This window comes from Gymnoscopelus microlampas (genome assembly GCF_963454915.1).
Source record: "Gymnoscopelus microlampas genome assembly, chromosome: 11".
NCBI classification, from domain to species: domain Eukaryota; kingdom Metazoa; phylum Chordata; class Actinopteri; order Myctophiformes; family Myctophidae; genus Gymnoscopelus; species Gymnoscopelus microlampas.
In genome coordinates this window covers 1,922,402-1,944,772 of record NC_139948.1, presented here as the reverse complement: position 1 = coordinate 1,944,772, position 22,371 = coordinate 1,922,402, and the positions used below count along the sequence as shown (strand labels likewise).

The 22,371-nt window shown below is 41.2% G+C and overlaps 2 protein-coding genes across 3 annotated transcripts in view; both read right to left on the bottom strand.

The window, feature by feature from the left end:
• The window catches only part of rgs9a (regulator of G protein signaling 9a), a 514,629-nt gene that overhangs the window by 265,156 nt on the left and 227,102 nt on the right, over positions 1 to 22,371 (bottom strand). The window lies entirely within an intron of this gene.
• LOC311056403 (interferon-induced very large GTPase 1-like) overlaps positions 1,194 to 22,371 on the bottom strand; it is a 59,419-nt gene continuing 38,241 nt past the window's right edge. Inside the window, exons 3-13 of one of the 2 annotated variants that reach the window (XM_084072975.1) lie at positions 15,494 to 15,592; positions 15,305 to 15,382; positions 15,070 to 15,162; positions 13,493 to 13,662; positions 10,904 to 11,103; positions 10,086 to 10,186; positions 8,652 to 8,778; positions 8,396 to 8,433; positions 7,149 to 7,257; positions 6,890 to 6,927; positions 1,194 to 6,779 (exon numbers count right to left, since the gene is read on the bottom strand). In XM_084072975.1, the coding sequence (XP_083929101.1) occupies positions 2,028 to 6,779; positions 6,890 to 6,927; positions 7,149 to 7,257; positions 8,396 to 8,433; positions 8,652 to 8,778; positions 10,086 to 10,186; positions 10,904 to 11,103; positions 13,493 to 13,662; positions 15,070 to 15,162; positions 15,305 to 15,382; positions 15,494 to 15,592 (5,805 nt within the window). In that variant the 3' untranslated portion in view covers positions 1,194 to 2,027. The remainder of the gene's footprint in view (positions 6,780 to 6,889; positions 6,928 to 7,148; positions 7,258 to 8,395; positions 8,434 to 8,651; positions 8,779 to 10,085; positions 10,187 to 10,903; positions 11,104 to 13,492; positions 13,663 to 15,069; positions 15,163 to 15,304; positions 15,383 to 15,493; positions 15,593 to 22,371) is intronic. The other variant, XM_084072976.1, reaches the window with a different exon arrangement.

Sequence of the window (22,371 nt, the reverse complement as noted above, 5' to 3'; positions counted from 1 at the left end):
GCTGTGTTCTGTTCTCAGGTAAGAACAGAATCTACACACACTGAAGAGCACTCTTAGGCTGGCCTTTTAGTTCTTAAGTGTGACATATTTGTGCAAAAATAATTAACTCTCCAGTTTCTTCAATTCTACAGTTGTAATATAGGATTTAAATTACAATAATATTTGTATCATATCTTTAGAGCAGTGGTTCTCAAAGTGTGGTCTGGGGACCCCCAGGGGTCCTTCAGGGAGTTTCACTTTAACCCTATTTTATACTTTGTTTGAAAATAGCCGATCTACAAGCTCACAACACGTCCCATTACTGGCCATTTTGAGCTTGTAGATCGGCTATTTTCGAGACATTTTGATAAATCTTGAAACATTTTCCCTGGCAGAAAGTATTTTCAGGTGGGGGTCTGCAGCCAAATGCATGTCATTTTGGGGGTCCTTGACATGAAAATATTTGAGACGGGTCTGAAATTACAATCTAACCCAAACGGACCCGGTTGAGTTGAAGCCCAAGCCCCATACCTACCCCATAACCCCCCATCCAACCCACCCTCATCACCGCCCATACCCCCATGCACCCCATATCCCCGACATTCGCCACACCCCCATTTTCCAGTCCCCTTCCTACCTGAAAGCCCCCCTATACCCACCCGTCATACCCATCCCCATACCCCCCACATAGCCCCCTACACCCCTCCTTGCACCACCATATCACCCACCACACCCCTATTTCCACCCCATTACATACCAAGCAGCTGCTACCTTAAAGACCCTCCATATCCACCCACCAGCTTTCAGTAATAAAATGTTTTATATCCACTATACGCTACTCCTGAACATGAAATATGTATGGATAACATTTTTAACAGCTAATTTCAGCAAATGTACATTGATGTCTAGTGGTGATATGTTGATTAATGTGAGAGAAATAATAAAATACATTCATTAATTAAATTAAATAATTTGCTGTTCACTTCAGAAGTACCTCCACAGAACTATTAATTTATTTATTTTTATGTTTGCAGTCTGGTGTTCCACCATCTGTAGACGTATAGTTTATGTATTCTTTACTTCATTCTCTCAATTTTATTTATGTGTGTGATTTCCTGTGATTTCTGTGTGCAGCAATCACACACAGGTGTGACTGCAGGCAGAGCCACGCGGGCATGCCTTATATCCCCATATATACTTTGGTGGGGCGGCTCCCTATGGTAATTAGGATGAACTGGCACACCCCTTCAAGTTACGAGGATTGGGATTCATCATCATCAAGAACATAGTTACGAACAATTCTGCCTTTTAAGAACGTTTCATGAATCTGACTCAACTTCTCTTAGGAATTCACTTAGGAAGAAATGTAAGAGGAAACATTAGGAACTTATTGCTGCATGAGGCCCATTGTTCTTAATGATGTAAATAATTATAAATATAAACAGTTCATGACAATATGTTCTCTTCATTCAATCTTCAATATTTTAGGATAAACACATAGGATAATTATACAACTACAGGACCACATTAGACATAAATGATTCATTATACTTTGTGCTATTCTGGGTATGTTATATTGTGTTCAACTTGTATAATTATTGTACCAAATTCAATCAATGATGAAAGCATACAAAAACACAACATGGGCGTTCCACAAGGCTGCAGAGGACATTACTTTCTTTTAAAGACCCTTTTAAATTCAAATTAGGTAAAAGGGACACCTTTTATAGAATTTAAGTACTTTGCTGGGTGTTATAATTGTGGTGTATATTTATGTATTATCTTGTCTTGAATGTACAGTATGCATTGACCTGAGCAAAACCATTTTCCCTTGTGAATAATAAAGGACATCTAATCTAATCAATCAGATGGAAATAATATTCTTTTGTATTCTGACTACCTTCTTTCAATTGACTGACACAACAGTCAGGCAGTCCAGGCAATTTAATTAACTTTTACAGTAATAGGTACACTGTCACCCACATTAACTTTAATCATATTTATGGTTTTTGGAAGCATGTTGTGGATGTGTGTGGGACATTCCCAGACTACATGTTCTCCAAGCTTTCAATAGCGTCCTGTTGTGTATGCTCTTTCCATTCTTCAGGAATTTCTCCATGGCTCTCAAATCTTTTGCCATAATAATCCTCCAGTTGCTTTTGAAAGTGACATACAAACCATTTCCAGTATGTCAGTTTTGATTCATCAGGGGTAATTCTCCAGTTAGCGCAGTCTGGACATTTCCGATACTCTTTGTATAGAATGGTCTCCTCTGAACTTGATGTAGGGAAGAAAGAGTCATCACTTGCAACCAGCGTTGTGCAGAAATCAGTGACAAATAACTTAGTACCTCTATAGGAGCCTCCAGAAACTGCACGCGGGCTATGAAAAGGGACACTGTGATCATCAGGGCTGTGATCCTCAACAGTGTTGGTACAAATGGCGCAACAGAAAGGACACTGTACCCAGCAACACTTGCACAGTTGGTCGATAAGAATTGACACACACACAGTCTTCAACCGGACATCCTCCTGGTTGGCTAAGAGGCTGTTCAAATCTGCCTCCATAGACTTAAGGTGATTATCAATCTGCTCTTTAAGAAAGTCAAACTTGTTTATGTCCTTCAGATGATCATAGCAGTCGGTGGCAACACGTAGGTCATCTTTTAACAGACTGGAAAACTCCTTCAACCACATGCTGGTGTCTCCACTCTGCTTTTTTACTATTTCTGTTACATCATGCACTGCTTGCTTCAGAAGACGGACTATATCCTCCACATTTTTCTTCATGATATTGAGTACTTTGTTCTGATTGTTGGATATGTATTCCTCAACAGATGTTTTAATAAATCGCTCCACGTGTTTCCTTGGATGTCTGATATAGTTAATGTAACTGTCAAAGTCTTCATCTTTTGCCAGTGATTGTAAAACATGTTTCTCCAAGTTCACCCTATTTGCACTGAAGGGAGGGTGAGTACATCGTATCTCTCCAGCCAGGGCAAGGGCACTCTTGTCATAGATAGGCTGAACTGCAGACACCTTCAGTTTGCTACAAAGTAGTTCAGCAAGCACAGCGGCAGAGGAGCTACCGCTACAAAAGCTACTGAATACATTATAGAATTGTCCTTTTTGGTTTTCCAAATATGCACGTGCATCATTGATCTTTTGGAATTCATTGTGAGCATTTTGAAAATATGCCATTGCAATTGTACAGGCATTAAGTAATAGATCAAGTCTGAACTCCTTCTTGAGGCCTATGAGGGATTCAAAATCTTTCAATTGTTCTTCCACATTTTTTGCTACTTCTTGCATGTAACTATTATGGTAGCCTCCTGTGTCAACAGGTTTCTCCTTAATTAAGACATTGGTTTGTGTCTCAACTTTGGCAATGAGGGCTTTTAGCAGATCGTTATGATTAATCTCTTTTGTTGAACTCGTTGAACTAAACCATAAAGCAACCTTTTTGAAAGCCTTCGTGAAAACATCACCTGTGCTCAATGTGTTATGCATATTGGCTATGCAATCCGTATAATTCCCTTGCTTGGATATGTCTTTACTGCTTTTGCGGCTGGCTATAAGACTCCACTCATATCCCATATCCTGAAGGATAGAATACACATCCTCTTGAATGTTGATCTCCATTATGGGAGGAACATCTGCAGTGAGGTCAGTAACCCAACCTTTCCAGAGAGTGTTGAACTCCTTTTCAAGTTCCGTTTCATCATTTGCCTTGCCTTTTAGCTTGCTGGCAAGCTCTTTGCTCTTGTGTAGAAGCTCATTTTCGTAAAATGTCTTCCTATCATCCCAATTTTTTCGAGCTTTCCTCTGCTGAATAATTTCCTCTAGCTTTTGTTTGGCTCCTGTCACTTGTTCATCGCGGAAAGCCTTAATTTTCTTTTCAAATTGTGTTTTCCATTGCACCAGTACATCTTTATCTTCTTCAAAATATTCTTTCACTGCTTTTTCCACTTCTTCCCAAGTCTTATTCATGTCTTTGACAAGATCACTCTTATTAATCTTGTCAAGTCTTCCATTGTCAATTCTGTGGTGAAGTTGGTTTTCAATTGTCCGCATTCCTTGCCTTAAAGCCCAGGTCCATTTTGCATACTCTTCTTCAAGTTTTCTGTACAATGAAATTTCCATTGTGTTTTTGAAACTGAAAACAAAGTTTTCATTCAGCAGAGCATCCCAAAGGTCTTTAATGGTGCTGTTGAATTCTGAAAGTTTCATTCCTTTAGACTGTTTTGCTTTTGAGAGTATCAGGTTCTTCAGCTCTTGAATGTTTTCACTATAACCTGGGTTTGGAGGGGCCATGGGTGGATTGCCTTCCCAGAGCTGGGAAATGTATTTCACATCTTTGTCTACATCAAATGCAATGACGTCACTGAAGAACTTGGCATCAAAGGCTTCCTCTTTGGCAGCTAGTTTGGTCATCTCATCAAGATTTTCTTGTAATCGTCTCTTTCCCACCTTATTTTTTTCACCAGCTTCAATAGCTGCAACATTCTGGTGAACGAACACACAACTTGGAGACAGTTTAACTTTCTTCATTCTCATGAAGGCCTGAACAGCAATATGAAGAATATCTTGCATCTCAGACAGATTCTCTCCAAAGATGTTGATCAAAGTCATATTTCCTAGACCAATGACAAATGTTGCCAATTCATTGTCATGGCGATAAGTGTCCTGACCTGCCAGCTCAGGAGCACGCAGTCCTTCAGTGTCCACAACCAGGACATAGTCAAACTTGAAGTCTTCCTGGATCTCCTTTGATACTGTCACCAGCTGCATGAAGGCTCCTCTAGTGCACCTGCCAGAACTTACTGCAAACTTCAATCCAAACATTGCATTCAGCATTGTAGATTTTCCACTGCTCTGGATGCCTAAAACTGATAAAACAAAAACTCTCTTCTCGTCTCCAAGTTTGTTTTTCACTTCATCTAGAACACTAGTGATCCATGTTAAAGGCACATGAGCTGCATCTCCATCCATCAGCTCCATTGGGTGACCTGATATCATAAGTTCTGCCGCCAGCTTAGGGTAATGAGACCAGTATCCTCTCTTGCTGGTAGATGCCTCTATAGAGGCTTCATAGAGTTGTCCTGTTTCTCTCAAGATGTGCTCAAATCCAACAGTTGATGACTGCAGTTCATCTGAAATTTCCCCCAACTCATTTTGCTTCTTCTTCAACATATCTGAGTTGCCATTATTCTTTTTCAAATGCAAGACCTCAGACCACTTAGCATCATATGCCTGGTTGAGTTCAGAAAGTTTATCTGAGAAGCTGTCATCCAGAAAGAATACAATCCATTTTAGGAAGTATTGTTTTTCATTCTCATCCAGAGACTGCAGGTTTTCAATAAACATCTGCATCAACTCACTGGATGGTTTGTCACATTGTTTCTGTCTTATCTGCTTCAGTTTCATTAGTTTTTCACTTTTTTTCATCTCTAGACTTTGACCACCACAACTGTCTACTTTGAGGCAGGAGAGGTCTTTCTTTACTTTGCACCACTCATGCCACAATTGTCCATGGCATGGTAGAAATGTGCCTTTGATCTCTGAAAGCTCTTTTCCTTTGAGCAAATTTAGAATCTGCTGAGCAGCTAATTTGCCTTTTTGGCATGCAGGGTCTTCTTCATCTGTTTTGATATCAGAGACATTTCCCATACTTTGAAGTTGGAAGGATGTATTTGTTGTTGACAAAATGTTTCTAATTACTCTTGTCATTTCTTCAGCCACATTTGACTGACTTCTATCCTTCACACCCATTATGAACTTTCCTGGTTTGATCTCCTTGGCAACAGAGTCATTATCAGCAAGGAGACAAATGAGAGGTTTTGGGCCCTTAACAAGCTCTGCCACCATTGTATCATCTCGTCTCAGAGTAGGTAAAAGGACAACATTAATTGAAGCCTTATCAATCAGTATTTCACGCTGTTTATCGTGTGTTAGAGCATCTCCATGGAGATTACAGAAGGCAACACAGTCATAGAAAGCATCATTTGGTTTTCCCGCAGGACAGTACCAGGCAATCTCTGCCATACCATCTATCAGACAGTGAGACTTGGTGGCACCTGAACAATTCCTATGAAAGAACGTGCTGTGGCGGTTGTTGATTAAGGTATTCATCAGCTGAGATTTAGATGATGACACTGAGCCAAAGCGTAAAAATGACACCATAGGTGTCTCAGCTTGGCAAATGGGCAAATCCTTATTTGTTTTGGTACCTGAATGCATATCAGTTTCCTTCCATGTTTTTCTTATTTGCCTAAATGTCCACAAAGGACACTGGATATCCATTGTGACAGGGTCAGGCACAAGCAAAGGTAAGGCATACTGACACTGTGATAGTTTGGTAATCATGTCCTGCCTGAGAAAGCTATCAGAGCAGTGAAACACAGCCATCTGAACATCCATTGGATGGATATGGCATTGCTTCGTGCTCTGATCAGTGTTTACATTGGTCCTGTCAAAAACATCAAAGAAACTTTCTCCTGTGGAAACCTTGTCAGAATGTTGAGTGCCTTTTAAAGTGTCTTCTACTGTTACTGGAATGTACCTGGCTCTGTGGTCTAGCATCAACAATTTCTGAAGGAAAGCATGAACTAAATCTTTCTCAGTTATCTCATTGGGCTTCTTTATGGAAGAGCCTATTTGCAGAATGTCAGCAGTTGTCAACTTATCTAGGTAGTTGTCGATGAGGTGAAGTCTGCAAAGCAGTTCATGAAATTCTCTTGAACGTTCCTCTTCTGAGCTGATCTTTTTAGAAATCTTCACAGATTGCTGTCTTTGGCCGACCTTTAAAACGAGCAATCAAACAAATTATTATTATCAGACAGTCTATTAATAAAATCAGATATGGAGCAAAACGCCCTGAAGGTCTTGGGCACCAAATACAATTATCTTACCTTAGCCGTGTTCTTGATGCTAACTTCCCTGAAGGAACCTATATGTATTAACAAATACAGGTAAAACCATTACAGTAAACTCAATGCTGTGTTGTTTGAATATAATTTATCATAACTCATGTTTCCCTGAAAGTCAGTGTAATAAACTTTGAGGTGTTCATTACAAGTTTACTGGTTTTAATAAGCATTCAGTATGTTCCCTTGTGAGAATATGTTGTATGTTCATAACTTGCAATGAAATCTTTATTAAGGCTTTTACCTGTCTCACTTGGAGCAGGAACAGTGCAGCTGGTATCTGAAGACTTGTTTTCACTTGTGTCATCTTCTCTGATCCCTGAGCCTCCAGCATCAACAGCTTTGGGTTGACTCTAAGAAAATTTATACATTTCACATCTGAATGATCTACAGTACAAGCAACTTGTAACTTTGTTGTGTATAACAACTGCATAATGGCTGACAATCTTACTTGGTCAAGCCCAGTGGTGGGCAAAGTACTCAACCTCAGTACAGTAGTAGTCTAAGTATAGATACTCCTGGTAAAATATTACTCAACTACTAGTGAAAGTTGTTCATTCAAATGTGTAATTTGTACAGTTAAAGTACTGGAGTACTTGCTTTAAAAATACTTAATTGTTCAAAAGTACATGCTATGCAAATACTTGTGTATGCAAAAGTTAAAGTAAATGTTCTTTTTAATATCCAAAACACAAAAAGTTTCAAAAATATTGAAGATAGCTGATCTACAAGCTCACAACATGCCACTTAGCACCACATTTTGAGCTTGTACATATGCTATTTTCACTATTCTTAATAGAGCTTATCTAAGTGAATAATGCATAATGCATTTTGTAAGTTTGTAAGCAAGAGTCAAAAGTACAATATTTTGTCTTTAAAGTGAAGGGGAGTCAAAGTCATAAGATGGATTTAAAGGGATATTTCACTTTCAAAAAAACTTTGGGTCATTTTATCGTCTACTCAGGCTTTTGTGAGCCCCCCAGACCGTTTTTAAGTTGCTTGATTTAGTATTTAGATATTTGATAATAATTTTATCAGACACGCCCCCTTCCTATACAAACCCACTATTACTTTTAACGATTTTTAACCTGTTAGATTCATCAAAAACACCCGTCCTTGGTTCTGCTGACTCACCCTGCCCTCCTAATACGTGAGGGGGCCGTGTTTTTTCGATTACTTTTTTCATTTTTATTTTTTTAATTGTATCTAATTATTCATTTTCAAAAAAACATATAAAAAATAAAGGCTTTTGTAAGCCTGGGGGGCTTACAAAAGCCTGAGTAGACGATAAAATGACCAAAAGCTTTTTTGAAAGTGAAATATCCCTTTAATATGGACCTCAGTACATGCCCCTGCAATAACATTTTATACTATCTCGTAAAAAAGAGGATGGTTTATTAGCTTAAATAGTAAAATGGTTTTAAGCTTAAATAATGTACATTGGACACAAGGTTTCAACGGTCTTATGCCACCAAATACAAATGATCTTACCTTATCCTTGTTCTTAGTCATGTCTTTATCAATGGCACCTATAGATACAGGTTAAACATATGCAGTAAGTACCTCCACTTAGCTTCATTTAAACATAAGTTGATATGTTTAGTTTTTTTCCCCTGGAAATCAGTGTAATAATCGTTGAGTTATTACATGTTGAGTTAACACTCAGTGTGTTCAGTTGTCAGAATTTGTTGCGTGTTCATAACTTTTAGAACATCCAAGCAGTGAATTATTGAATGCAGGTGTTTACCTGTCTCACTTGGAGCAGGAACAGTGCTGCTAGTGTCTGAAGACTTGTTTCCAGGTGTTGTGTTGCCATCTTCTCCAACACTATCTGTCATCTCTGCACTTCCAGCATCAACAGCTTTGAGGTCACTCTAAGAAGACAGGAATTTGTATTTAAATCTTTGTATTGTACTTAAGCTTTGTATAGTGGCTGATAATCAGATTTGTGTCATGAAATAAATGCAAAAAAACAATACACAACGTATTATACAAAAGTGCTCCTTGGAGCACAGGTCTCCGCCAGGTCAGGTAGGTTATTGTGGCCTCCTGTGGCGCTATAACAGGCCTATGCCACCAAGGGTGGCATTTCTTCCTCGGCCTAGTGGGAATATGCGTGCAAAATGTCACTGAAATTGCATGCTGCGCCCATGATTTGTGGCATTTTGTTCAAAACGAACAAATCCTGCAAACTTTGGAAGCCAATGTTAGCCAATCAGGATGGAATATGGGAAATTGGACAGATCCGTGTTGATCACATGACTATAGAGATACTGTGTACCGATGTGTGTGATGGCGCTACAGCGCGATGGTGGCGCTATAACAGGCCAATCTGAAAAATTGGGGCCAGAGGTTCTGTGACCGGGCCAACGGTGCCGGAAATCAGCTGCTCACAGACAGAAGGACACACGGACGGACACACGGACGGACAGGGTGCAAAACATACTCTCTCGCCATGCCTTTCGGCCTGGCGGAGACAACACTAATGCATTCATATAACACATGTACTGTACTCTACTACAAACAAGCACACACATCAAACCCACGTGAACTCAACAACCTGCGAGCAAACCAACACAGCACCACACGCATTCACCTGTTGTTCAACAGTCTGTGACTATAACAATTGTTAAACTGTCCACAACGGAACAGTCCATCCATCTAATACTACAAAGCGCAAAAGTCTGTGCTTCCCTGTGTCCCGGTTATCAGTGTCCCAGTCAATTTTTGGTTATCATTTCATTGTTTTGTTATACAATACAACAAGAACATTTAAAATGTCAGTAAAACGCTGGCCACAACGTTCTTGGTTTATTTAGACATTGTTATTTTCTTTCCACAATATTTCTGCCCCCTGCGAACCACACCATGTGCGAGAAATAAGTGTTGCCACATCGGTGAAACGGGCGAGAAACAAACGCTGGCGTGGTCTATGCAAACGAGCCCAAACGAAGCAACCAAATAAGTCCAAAATCGCTTAAAAAATAAGCAGAAGAGAAGAGAAGAGAAGAGAAGAGAAGAGAAGAGAAGAGAAGAGAAGAGAAGAGAAGAGAAGAGAAGAGAAGAGAAGAGAAGAGAAGAGAAGAGAAGAGAAATGATTATTTCAAAAATATTAAGGAGACAACAATTACATTAAAGTGGAAGCAGGAGTGGCTGAAAGCAAAGAGACTGGTACACAGACCTGAATGTCCTCCTCTGGTATTGGCAGGTCTCTGGAATACTGAAGGAACTGGGCCACGTACATCATAATGGACTTCTCATCCGGGTTGCGAACATCCACATCTGCATCCAAATCACAAGCCTCCATAATCCAACTCACACCATATAGACTAAATCGCCCACTGTCATAGGCTAGGACAGTTCCTACTTTAAGCCAGTGCTATAACAGATTAGGCTAATCTATACCAGTCTATACATTTTTGGTCTTTCACCAAACCTTCCCAGCACCATAAAACAAGTACAGTATCAGACACCCTGTTGATCAAATAAAGTGTATAACTGAGGAATAGTCAGGAATAACTGAGACACACAAGCAAGTGTTTCATATGAAATCACAGCAACAGCCAAGCGAGTCAGCAGACTGTCGTAGCATTATCCCCTCTCACCCTCCGGCAAGCTTTGTAGGACAGTCTGCTAAACTGTGAACATGACATATGACTGCTAGGGCAGAAGATCACGTACAAAAAAAATATGGGGATGACCAGGTGTCTACATGGTACACACACTAAATTAGTGGTTCTGAAATTAGTTCAAATCTAGTCTTCAGGACCCCTGGTACTGCTGGTTTTCCATCCTACCGGGCCTAACTAGACCCTGATTAGACTTATTAGAATTAAATAAAACACCAGGTGAATGACCAGACCAGGCCTAACTTCTCCATAATTATAGAGCTAGAATCCCAAGGTCTTGAAGGATCCCTGGTACATAAGAGATAAGAATGTACTATACTTGTTGTTTACATGCTACAGTATGTGTCAGAATGTGAACAAAGTGGCGTACCGTCAGGTTCCAGCAATCTGGGGATCCGTAGCTCTCTCTCGGCAGTGCGAAAGGCCTCCTCCAGGTTCTGCTTGTTGGATCTGGTCCTGGCTGTGGAAAGGTCCACCAGGTCTGGTCGCAGGGCATTAAGGATGGCCAGGAACACTACCCCGCTGCTCCAACTGGCCTTAAAGTCCTTCACATTCAGAGTACAGCCAGCCCTGAAGATGGAGATACAGGTCGGAGAATTACACTGATATATTATTAGTACTACTGGTGGTAGTTGTATACTGCCATAATGCTCTAATGTTAGATCTAATATCTGGAAACTTCATCAGTTCTAACAATAACCTATGAGTGGAGCTCTGACATCAAGTTCACTTGTACTGTACTAGAGGTCAGGGCGCCCTATACGGGCGCCCTTCCCCCTAGCCCCCTAGCCAACAAAATAGCTGGATACAAATGAAAACATCGCAAACCCATTTGAAAGAGCCGTTGTAATGACTGGCTCATTTATGGCTCATGTGTATGTTATATTTATTTTAAATATATATTTGAATGAATGTATTCATATGTCATAATAGTAGGCCTATGTATATGTATCTTGTAGATATAATGTATATGTTAAATATGTGTTGTGTACTGTAATACAGCATATGACATTATGATATAATAATGTATTATTATATTTGATGTTATATAATATATAACATCATTAATTCAATATTTATCATAGCATATTTATGCTGAGGGTGCTGCAGCATCCCTGGTAGTGGGGAAGAGAAAGAAAAAAATTGGAAAACATTTTGATTTTTTTTTTGTGTAAATTAAACAAACTAGACCATACCCGGTCGGCGCAGCGCATCCGTGGGGGGATATGCGCACATGATCTGGCAACCCGGGAGGCAGTTTGTCCCATAGCTGGGCAGCCGCAGCTATGGGACGACATTCTTTGACACCAAAACGCTAATAAGAAGCTGAGATTTGATGAAATTGAAAAACGGGCTTCACAGTTAAGTTCAGATGGTAATGGTCAATGGCTGTGTGCAAAATCAGAGCAATTGGTCCAGCCAGTGGGGAGAACCGGGTAGCTTCACCACCACCACTACAAACGCACGCACAGAGGTTACTAGAATTATAGTAGGATATATATCATTTGTAAAGTCTATATACACACTTATATATTAAAACAATGATGTATTTAACTTTGGGGAATACAATATTTGTTGAAAAAGGTGAAAAAACATTGGCATAAATGACTTCCAGCGCCCCTGCCGTCTTTCTCCCTCTGTGTGTGTGTGTGTGTGTGTGTGTGTGTGTGTGTGTGTGTGTGTGTGTGCGTCTTTCTTTCTTTCTCTCTCTCCCCCTCTCTCGTGTGTGTGTGTGTGTGTGTGTGTGTGTGTGTGTGTGTGTGTGTGTGTGTGTGTGTGTGTGTGTGTGTGTGTGTGTGTGTGTGTGTGTGTGTGTGTGTGTGTGTGTTGCACGCGTCTTTCTTTCTTTCTCTCTCTCTCTTTCTTTCGCCCACCGTGGGCCACGGGTAGCGAGAGAGAGAGAGAAAGAGAGAGACAGACAGACAGAGAGACAGACAGCGAGCCCTGTTATAGGCCAGTGTTGCCATGTCCTGTTATTGTAAGCGACTTGGAAGCGATTTTGAGCGAGGAGGAATGGAGTCAAATGGAGGAAAATTCACAGAACCTATTGCTTATTTGGCGCGCGCAACCTGGCAACTGCGTGCTCATGGCTAAAGGGAAAAAAATGGTGTACACGAAATGTTGTCCGGCTCGCGGTGTTTCGGTGTCGCTGGGCGGTGGTCAGCGATGACGCTAAGAAACAACATGGTCGACCGTAATGTTGTGAGTTTGTGTTGGCCGCAATTAATTATGCTTCGAGGGGGCAGATGTGTGCTGAGCAGTGAAAAGTAGCCTACGGACTGCGTGAAGTAATTGAGCGCGTTGTGGCTTGTGTTGTTAGTGACATTGATATGTTGTTGTTGTGTTTAGTGCGACACAATGACACGGGGAAATTATGGGTTTTGGTTTGTGAAATGTATTATACTAGAAGTTCGGGCCGCGCGCGTCGTTCACTTTGCAGTGCCACCTTACAGGCACCTCACAGTGTGAGAGAGAGTTTTGTGCTCTCCTAAATCCACGGCAGGCTTTGAAAGTACCCACTTCAGAAAGAGGTGACGTGCATCACCTCTCCAATGACCAAAACCCACTTTGTGATTACTCAGACCTGGTATGGCAGACCTGTGGGGAGTGTGCAGTGGTGTACAATGTGAAAAGATAGTTGAAATCGCAGGAGATGAAGTTTATTTGTGTAAAGGGTCGTCGGCGTGGGTTGTGTTGAGGATGGAAGCCGTCGAACTGGTGCATCCTACCTATTTATAGGTAGGATGTGATGTCATGCTGTCGTGAGATTACGTCACACTGGCGTGTCTCATCGTGATGTCACGACCGTGATGTCATATGACGTCACACTGGCTACATACAACGTTACAGACAACCGACATGGCGCAGGATTCAAATTGTATATATAGATAGAAGATAGTTAAAGCATTGTTATGGATCTATCTGTAAACTGAAGGATACTCAGCCAGCGGGTACATACTTATGACACTGTCCTCTGACCCAGAGAAGCAGGGCTTTGTCGGCGGAGTGGCTGTGTAGTGGGGAGCTTCGAGGAGACAACGTGGAGGTGGAGCGACTGTCCAGACCGGCCAGGGACTTCATAGACGACTGACGGGAGCTGAACGACAGACTACTGGCCAGCTCCTCAACCTGCAAAAACAGCACAAGGGTAAACAGTCAAATCCTGTTCGTTTAACTCTGAGATGAAACAAATGTATTCAAATGTCAATGTCATTACGTTTGTACCCTCTCTGAGTTACAAAAGGATACATTTACACAGGATTTTAGTTTCCATTTCATGGAATTTATGTTACTGGCTAGACTTTGAGTTTTAGGCATTTAGGGGATGTTTAATGCAGACACTACTGCGTGAAGGTCAGTTAGGTTATTGTGGCCTCCTGGTGGCGCTATAATAGGCCAATAGGCCTTGCACGGCAATCAGACACTGCATTCATGATTTGAAGCATTTTGTTCCAAAAATGTGTTTTGCTAAATTAGACCTGCTGGTGTAGCTATGACAGGTCAATGTTAAAAGGGTGGCATTTGTTCCTCAACATAGTGTGTGTGCAAAGTTTGACCGCAATCGGACGCTGCGTTCATGATTTGCGGCATTTTGTTAAAAACAAGCCACAACTGCAAACTTTGGATGTGAATCTTATCAGGATGAAATATGAAAAATCGAACAGATCTGTCTTCATCACATGACTATAGAGATCATGTGTAACGATTTGCGTGAAATGTGGATGAATTTGGAAGGAGTAATGTAAAAAAAAATGTTTTACAAAAGTTGGCCTCCTGGTAGCACTATAAAAGGCAGATGTGAAACATGCAGGGCAAAGGTTTTTCCTTGACCTCTAGGGAGTGCGCATACAAAGTTTTACACAGATCGTTGCAGTTATAGGTAAAAACACGAATCGGCCTGTTATAGCGCCACCATGAGGCTGATTTAAAAAAACATTTGTGGCATTTATTCCTCGGCACAGTGGGAATGTGCGTGCAAAATTTCACGGAAATTGCATACTGTGTTCATGATTTGAGGCATTTTGTTCAAAACGGAGCACTCCTGCAACCTCTGAAAGCCATTTTTAGCCAATCAGGATGGAATATGAAAAATCTGTTTTGTTTAATGACTATAGAGATACTGTGTACCGATTTGCGTGTTGTTTGGACAAATGCTGTAGGAGTACTGTCAAAAAATGTGTTTTGCAAAAACCGGCCTCCTGGTGGCGCTATAACAGGCCAATCTGAACAAATTGGGGCGAGGTTCGGCTTTGGCATCCAGGGAGTGTGTGCGCACAGTTTCGCAGCGACCGGGCCAACGGTGCCGGAGATTAGCTGTTCACAGACGGACACGCGGACACACGGACGGACGGACAGGGTGCAAATCATACTCTCGCCATGCCTTTCGGCCTGGCGGAGACAATAAACAAAAATTGTGTGTGACTTTTAAGGGTATATGTAATGCTCTCATAACCCAATAATGTTTAATACCTGAAAAACTGAGGTAAACACTGAACAAAACACAGCAATCTCTCTCTCGTGTTCTTTGAATCTTACATGATATTGTCGAATGATGGTCCATATGAGTCCCAGGATGATGGAGGGCTTACCCTTGATGATGTCGGAAGTGTTAATATTGACTAGCTTGATCTGGGAAGAGAAAACATATTCTTTCTTACCAGGAAGAATATAATGAATAGGAAAGGATTGCACATGTACTGAATGCACGCTCACACGCACGCACGCACGCACGCACGCACGCACGCACGCACGCACACATAATGGCACTTACTGATTTCTTCCTTAAGAAGGACAGAGCTGTCTCAATATTGCTCCTCTGATGATACATACTTCTGCCTCTCTCACGACCCTGGAAGAGACAATGCAATCAATCGGATGAAAGAACAGACGCTGTTTAGTGCTACGCTGAGCTGAGCCGGACTGGGCTGAGAAAGACAGACGTACATGTAGACAGACTTACTATTTGCTGCCCACTCATCACCTCCAGCAGATCCAGCAGCCTAGAGCCGTCACGAAAGTCATTGAACAGGTCCTGCACCAATGTACATGGTGGCTCCCTCTGTCACAATACACACACACACACACACACACACACACACACACACACACACACACACACACACACACACACACACACACACACACACACACACACACACACACACACACACACACACACACACACACGTATAGTATAATAAATGACACTGTAATTCGCAAAGGGACTAGTTTCTCCAGTGTACATACTGTACGGTAAAGTTCTAATGTTCAAAATGTTTATATATTGATAGGTCATTACTCCTACAGATTGTGTCCAAACATCATGCACATCGGTACACAGTATCTCTATAGTCATTAAACCAAATAGATCTGTCGGATTTTTCATATTCCATTCCTGAACAGCACATTCCGACTAAGCAGAGGAACACATGCCATCCTTTTTCACATTGTCCTGTTATAGAACCACCATGAGGCCTGTTTTTTGTTAAACAATTCTTTTTATATTACTCCTACAGATTTTGTCCAAACATCACGCAAATCGGTATCTCTATAGCCATGATAGTTGTGAGGAAGACAGATCTGTCCAATTGTTCATATTCCATCCTGATTGGCGAATTTTGAACATTGCTGGCCCACAACAACCTACCTGACCTGGCGGAGACCTGTGCTCTGAGGAGCACTTGTTCTAGTTATGTAATAGATTAGTCCTATATTGCACTGATCAGAGCAATGGTCATTGAGTTATGACTACGCAGCCTGCCTATTTTAATGGCAGACCCCTGATCAGTGTTTGTGCCAAGTTTGGTGCACAATGGTGTGCCTCGCAATTCTGGATATTACATTTGTGACATCCACCCACCGTCGGCCCATTAGGCTATAACATGTGCGATATGTATATAATAATTAAGCAATATTACACGAGAGGGTGTGCTTTACCGTCATTATTGGCACGCCAGTGATGCGGTCAGGAACGAGTTCCGCGAGCATCACTGAAGTGCCAATAATGTAGGTAAAGCACACCCTCGAGTGTAATATTGCAATTATACAACAGTTACCAACAAAACACATCCAAATGTATTCATATTGTGGGGCAATCCATAATAAAATGTTTCGCTATTATCTGTTTCCCTGTAAAGAGAAGAGTTTTTGACTGAGACATTAAATAGTCCCTGTAGCAGCGCTTTGAGGCACCGTCTCATCAACACAGCTGAGCTATCAATGCTTGCGCAGTGGAATGAATTCCAGTAGGCTATATGCTCCCACGACCGTGTCACGTGGTCAAAATAACTGATCTACAAGCTGACAACACGTCGCGATGGCGACGCGTTGTGAACTTGTAGATCGGCTATTTTTGCCGTACGATACCTGTCTACGCGTTGTGAACTTGTAGATCGGCTATTTTCGCCGTGCTGTTTTCGTCTGTTTGTTTTCCTACCGTGGGACAGCGTGGCGTCACAGCACAGCTGTGCCATATATGGTCTAATCAGGTGCGGAATGCGTGCGGAGTGATTTATTAATGTGATTAGGCCCGTGCTATCATGCTGGTTTGAAGCATGGCTAGATAGCTATTTCAACCAATCAGATTGCTTGGTCGGAATACCTGTTGTATAATATTACATATTGAAATGTGAGTTTCCATTATAGTGTGAACTCATACTGTGAACGGGCCACAGCTGTGGTATTTCTCTCCACCATCCAATTGGCTCTAGTTTGTTGGCTGACGCTCACAGACCGCTTTACAATCATTTCAAGAGGTTTTTGAAAGAAATATATAGTGAGAAATAAACAAGAACAATGGGCCCGATTCATGAACCGTACTTACGAACAAATTTGTTCTTAGACCCACTTAAGAAGTTTTATAAGAGATTTTGGCATTCACAAATGTTTTCTTAGCTGTGATTTGTTCTTAAGTTAAGAAGAAATCTACGCATACTAGAGAGCACTCTTAGGGTGGCCTTTGAGTTCTTAAGTGTGATATGTTTGTGCAAAAATAATTAATTCAATTCTACAGTTGTATAATATAGGATTTAAATTACAATAATATTTTTTATCATATCTTTAGAGCAAAAAGGGTTCTCAAAGGTGTGGTCTGGGGACCCCCAGGGGTCCTTGAAGCTGTTCCAGGGGGTCCACAGCAAACGAGGAACAGTTTAATCACTTTAACCCTATTTTATACTTTGTTTGAAAATAGCTGACAACGCGTACCATTACTGGCAATTTTTTTGTAGATCGGCTATTTTCGAAACATTTTGATAAATCTTGAAAACATTTCCCTAGCAGAAAATATTTTCAGGTGGGGGTCTGCAGCCAAATGCATCTAACCCAAACAGACCCGGTTGAGTTGAAGCCCAAGCCCCATACCCACCCCATAACCCCCCACCCAACCCACCCTCATCGCCCCCCCATACCCCCACCCCCATATCCCGACATTCGCCACACCCCCATTTTCAAGTCCCCTTCCTACCTGAAAGCCCCCCTATACCCACCCGTCACACCCATCCCCATACCCCCCACACAGCCCCCTACACCCCTCCTTGCACCACCATATCACCCACCACACCCCTATTTCCACCCCATTACATACCAAGCAGCTGCTACCTTAAAGACCCTCTATATCCACCCACCAGCTTTCAGTACTAAAATGTTTTATATCCACTACTAACGCTACTCCGCAGAAATATTTATTTATTTTTATGTTTGGAGTCTGGTGTTCCAACATCTTTAGGCTTTAGTTTAGGTATTATTTACTTCATTCTCTCAACTTTATTTCTCTGTGTGATTTCCTGTGATTTCTGTGTGCAGCAATCACACACAGGTGTGACTGCAGGCAGAGCCATGCAGTCATGCCTTATATGGGGATTGGTGGGGAGGCTCCCCATGGTAATTAGGATTAACTGGCACACCCCTTCAAGTTACGAGGATTGTGATTCATCATCATCAAGAACATAGTTACGAACAATTCTGCCTTTTAAGAACGTTTCATGAATCTGACTCGACTTCTCTTAGGAATTCACTTAGGAAGAAATTTAAGAAGACAACTTACGAATTTATTGCTGAATGAGGCCCATTGTAATTTAGTACTTGACTTTAGAGGTACTGCTGGGATTTCAACCCAGGATCTCCTGTTCACGAAACAGGCGCTTTCACCAGCTAAGCCACAGTACCTGTGTCTAAAGGACTGATGTTTGAGATACAAAATGCAATGCTCTGATCAAGTACATTCATCATTAAAGTTCCAAACTAATGCATCTGTCCACTTTCATGCTATATTTTACACAATAAAAACAAAACAGAGACATTTTTCCATTATGATTGGAACTGTTGCCAACATCACAATCTAATGGACATATTCAACCTGTAGAGGGCAGTGCATGACACATTTTCTGCACTTTGTAAACTGGAGAATTATTAACACATTTTTGTGTACAGGGAGAAGACCTTATGTACAGATTGAAATGTCTCATTATCGTTTGAACACCACTGCCAGTCCATCAAATAACGATTGTCTGCACCCGATGTGGGGCTCGAACTCCCGACCCTGAGATTAAGAGTCTCATGCTCTGCCGACTGAGCTAACCAGGCCTGCTTTAGCCTTTACACAGCTTCATTATTTCACCAGAATCATGTCTGAAAAGCTAAGGTTACATGCATAACTAGGGCTGGCATATCACAATTAACAGAAAACTATTGCCATTTCTGTTTCAGTTCTCAATTCTTGCGTTCTCAGCTCTGTCAGCATTGAAAGAGCTCCCCAGTTAATAATGATTGATAGGAACCAAATGGGCCCTCATTGGTCTGTCACTCCAAGAGTGCACAAATGGAACTAAATGAACCCTTCCAAGGCCCTGATCAGCGAGTCCCTGTGTGATTCCCAGTCGGCCGAACCATTTTTCTGAATATCATTCCCCTACTCTCATTCCACATTTCTATCCACTGTCTCTGTCAATTCAAGTATTAAAAAAATGCCCCGAAAACATAACTTAAAAAAACTTGGGGTCCATGCCATGGCCTTATGCATAATTATTAAAGTGGGGGTCCTTGACATAAAAAAAAGTGTGAGAATCACTGGTGTAGTGTAGGGGGCGGGGGTTGGCCGTCTGTCGCTGTCTGGTTGCTGTGAACCTTGCTCCTCCACACTATTTTTTCACGACACTACACATAGGACATAGCATCACAATCACAACATGTCCATGCATGTGAAATATGACCCCTGTATACATGTGAAAAGCAGTTGGAAAACTCCTCATAATATCAATTATCCAGTACAGAAAAACAGGAACATTGTTTCTTGGCTTTGTATATGAATTAATTAATGTTTTTTTATTTATTTACGTGTCATGCCACCATTTTGGCCTATCCTATATGGGATTATAGGACACATTACACAAAACGAAAACAACTGACATTAACAATCCTTCATGTTAGTATTATAATCTTCCTTATACCTACCACATAGATAGGCAAAAATAAATGGCAACATATACAGTACATGTGAAAGTTAGTTAATAAACCAAAAATAACACTAAAGCTGGGCAGACTTACATAGAAGTAAAATGAAAACAGCTAAACACACAGCATACAAGAGGTACACAGAACTGCAAGAAAGTAATCAGTTAAAATAAGCGAGAATTGTGGACAAACTCAACGCTCTGGCGAAAAATTAACAAGGATCTTTCATTCAAGATGGCATGAGCAATGCGTTTTGCTCAGGCTGTGCCTTTCTTTCGCTTAGTGCTTTATCAGCCACTAAGCAAAATAAATACTCAGCTTCAGTGAAAGTGCAAAACACATCACGCATGCCAGCTGGAATTAAAGATATTTCTTGGCATAGAATATTTTTTTGGGCCAGAGTGTGTAATTAATACCGCTAAAATGTTGTGGCTTAATTTAACTCTGTGCTATTAACCTATCATAAACAATAACAATGTGCTCAACCTTATGTCTAAAACCCCACTTCTTCAGACTCAATACTAGTTACTTTGTAGCATGTCCTTGTTAACTTATCACTGAAGTGAGATTTCTCCAATTTGGAGCAGTAAAGTGTTACCATGTTTGTATCTGAGCACCCGTATGCTGCTCTATACAGTATGACAACATAACGAATACAAAGACACAACAACATTAACAATATATTTACAATATACTGTAGATCCCCATCATATATCTAAACAAGAGCATTGACAATCTTTTAGATCTCTGTACCTTAATATAATGGAATCTGGCTACTCTGGCATATTAAAACAGCGTGTATCCCAGGCTGCACGACTCGAGATATTCGAGACCGCTGCGATATTTTCCTGGAGAGTGACGTCTCCCAACTTGGCATTGAGCTGTATCATAATTAGAGAAACCTATGTTCAAATGCCATATCTTTGCCAGAGCTTTCATCATGCCAGCCTTTCCAGGCTGTCCTAGACGTGGTGGGACAAGGAAGGGTGCACAACTCCCTTATTTGGGCAAAATTAGTTTGGAAAATAGTATGTTTTCAGGCTGCACTGTAAGGACCCGAGCTAATCTCACTTTCCACACAGCAGAGAGTCTTTTCACGGGCGTCGAGAGGGCCGTCAGAAGTCCTCTCTCTCTCTCTCTCTGTATCTTATTCTCTCTCTCTCTCTCTCTCTCTCTCTCTCTCTCTCTCTCTCTCTCTCTCTCTCTCTCTCTCTCTCTCTCTCTCTCTCTCTCTCTCTCACACGCTGTTAAGTTCTAACTTAATGGTTAAGTTACACCTATTTCCTGTTAATAATAACCTGTGTAAAATGAGCTGCGTTGCGAGAGGTAAACGGGAGACACTTTATTGTGAAGCTGAGACCGAAACAGGAGAGTTGTTCTTACTGGGAAGTTGTCGCGTACGTAGACTAGACTAGAGTTATGTTGTCGGCATTCTAAATGTGAGATCGCCGGCCAGTCCGCACGGTTATTAAGTTGTGTATTGAACAGTCAAAACAAGTTGTATCATTAGTTAGAATACGTCACAGACGACACTTTCAAATGAGAGGGCACTTGTGCGTAAAGTTGGCATGTCGTCCAACCACAAATTAACAACAATGCACATGCATTTGAAGATGAAACATCAAACAAACACGGATACCTAAAGACTTCACAAAAGCTATATCCACACTGGACTGTCGCATCCAGATGAAACACAACGTTAATCATAAAGGTGGACACGTTCCCACAAGGTTCCCACATGCTTTATCAACTTTCCCCAAAAGCTGTCCTAACCAGACGCAGGGACTGCATTCCCTGCCTATCTATTACAGTATATCCTGTGAGTAGCCTATAATTTATTGCCTTAACGGCTCAGCTGAGCCGCGTTATGAATGATTAATCTAAGTACCCATTCCTGTACAGTAGGCTACCCTTTGATTGTTTGTTATTCTGAAGGAAATGTGTTCGAAGTTAAACGCAACGGAATATTGAGAAGCCATTACGCACGCTGCATGCGCTCAATGCGCAAATGGTAATGTAGGTAATTAATGTATTTGTGCAAGATGACCCTGCTATAAAAGGTGGATATTACTAATTATGTTCAAACAGTTCAATCCAAAATATCATGCTGTAAGTGTTAGGTTGCATTTACGCACCTGCTTGTCATTAATGCTTAAAAATATCTATGACTTTTTATCAGACGTCCGATAAATGTCCTCTGTGAAATTACCTACTTGTTAAATGCATACGGTAGGCTTTATTCAAATCATGACAAACATTTCGGTGTGATTCATGACAAGTATAAGCCTATCCCATCACTGAATACATTGCAATCCACTGGCAAACACTGAATGAGCGTGGCCAAATATGCTCGGGCCATGGTGGAATTTCTTTGGGCTGCTCCACTGC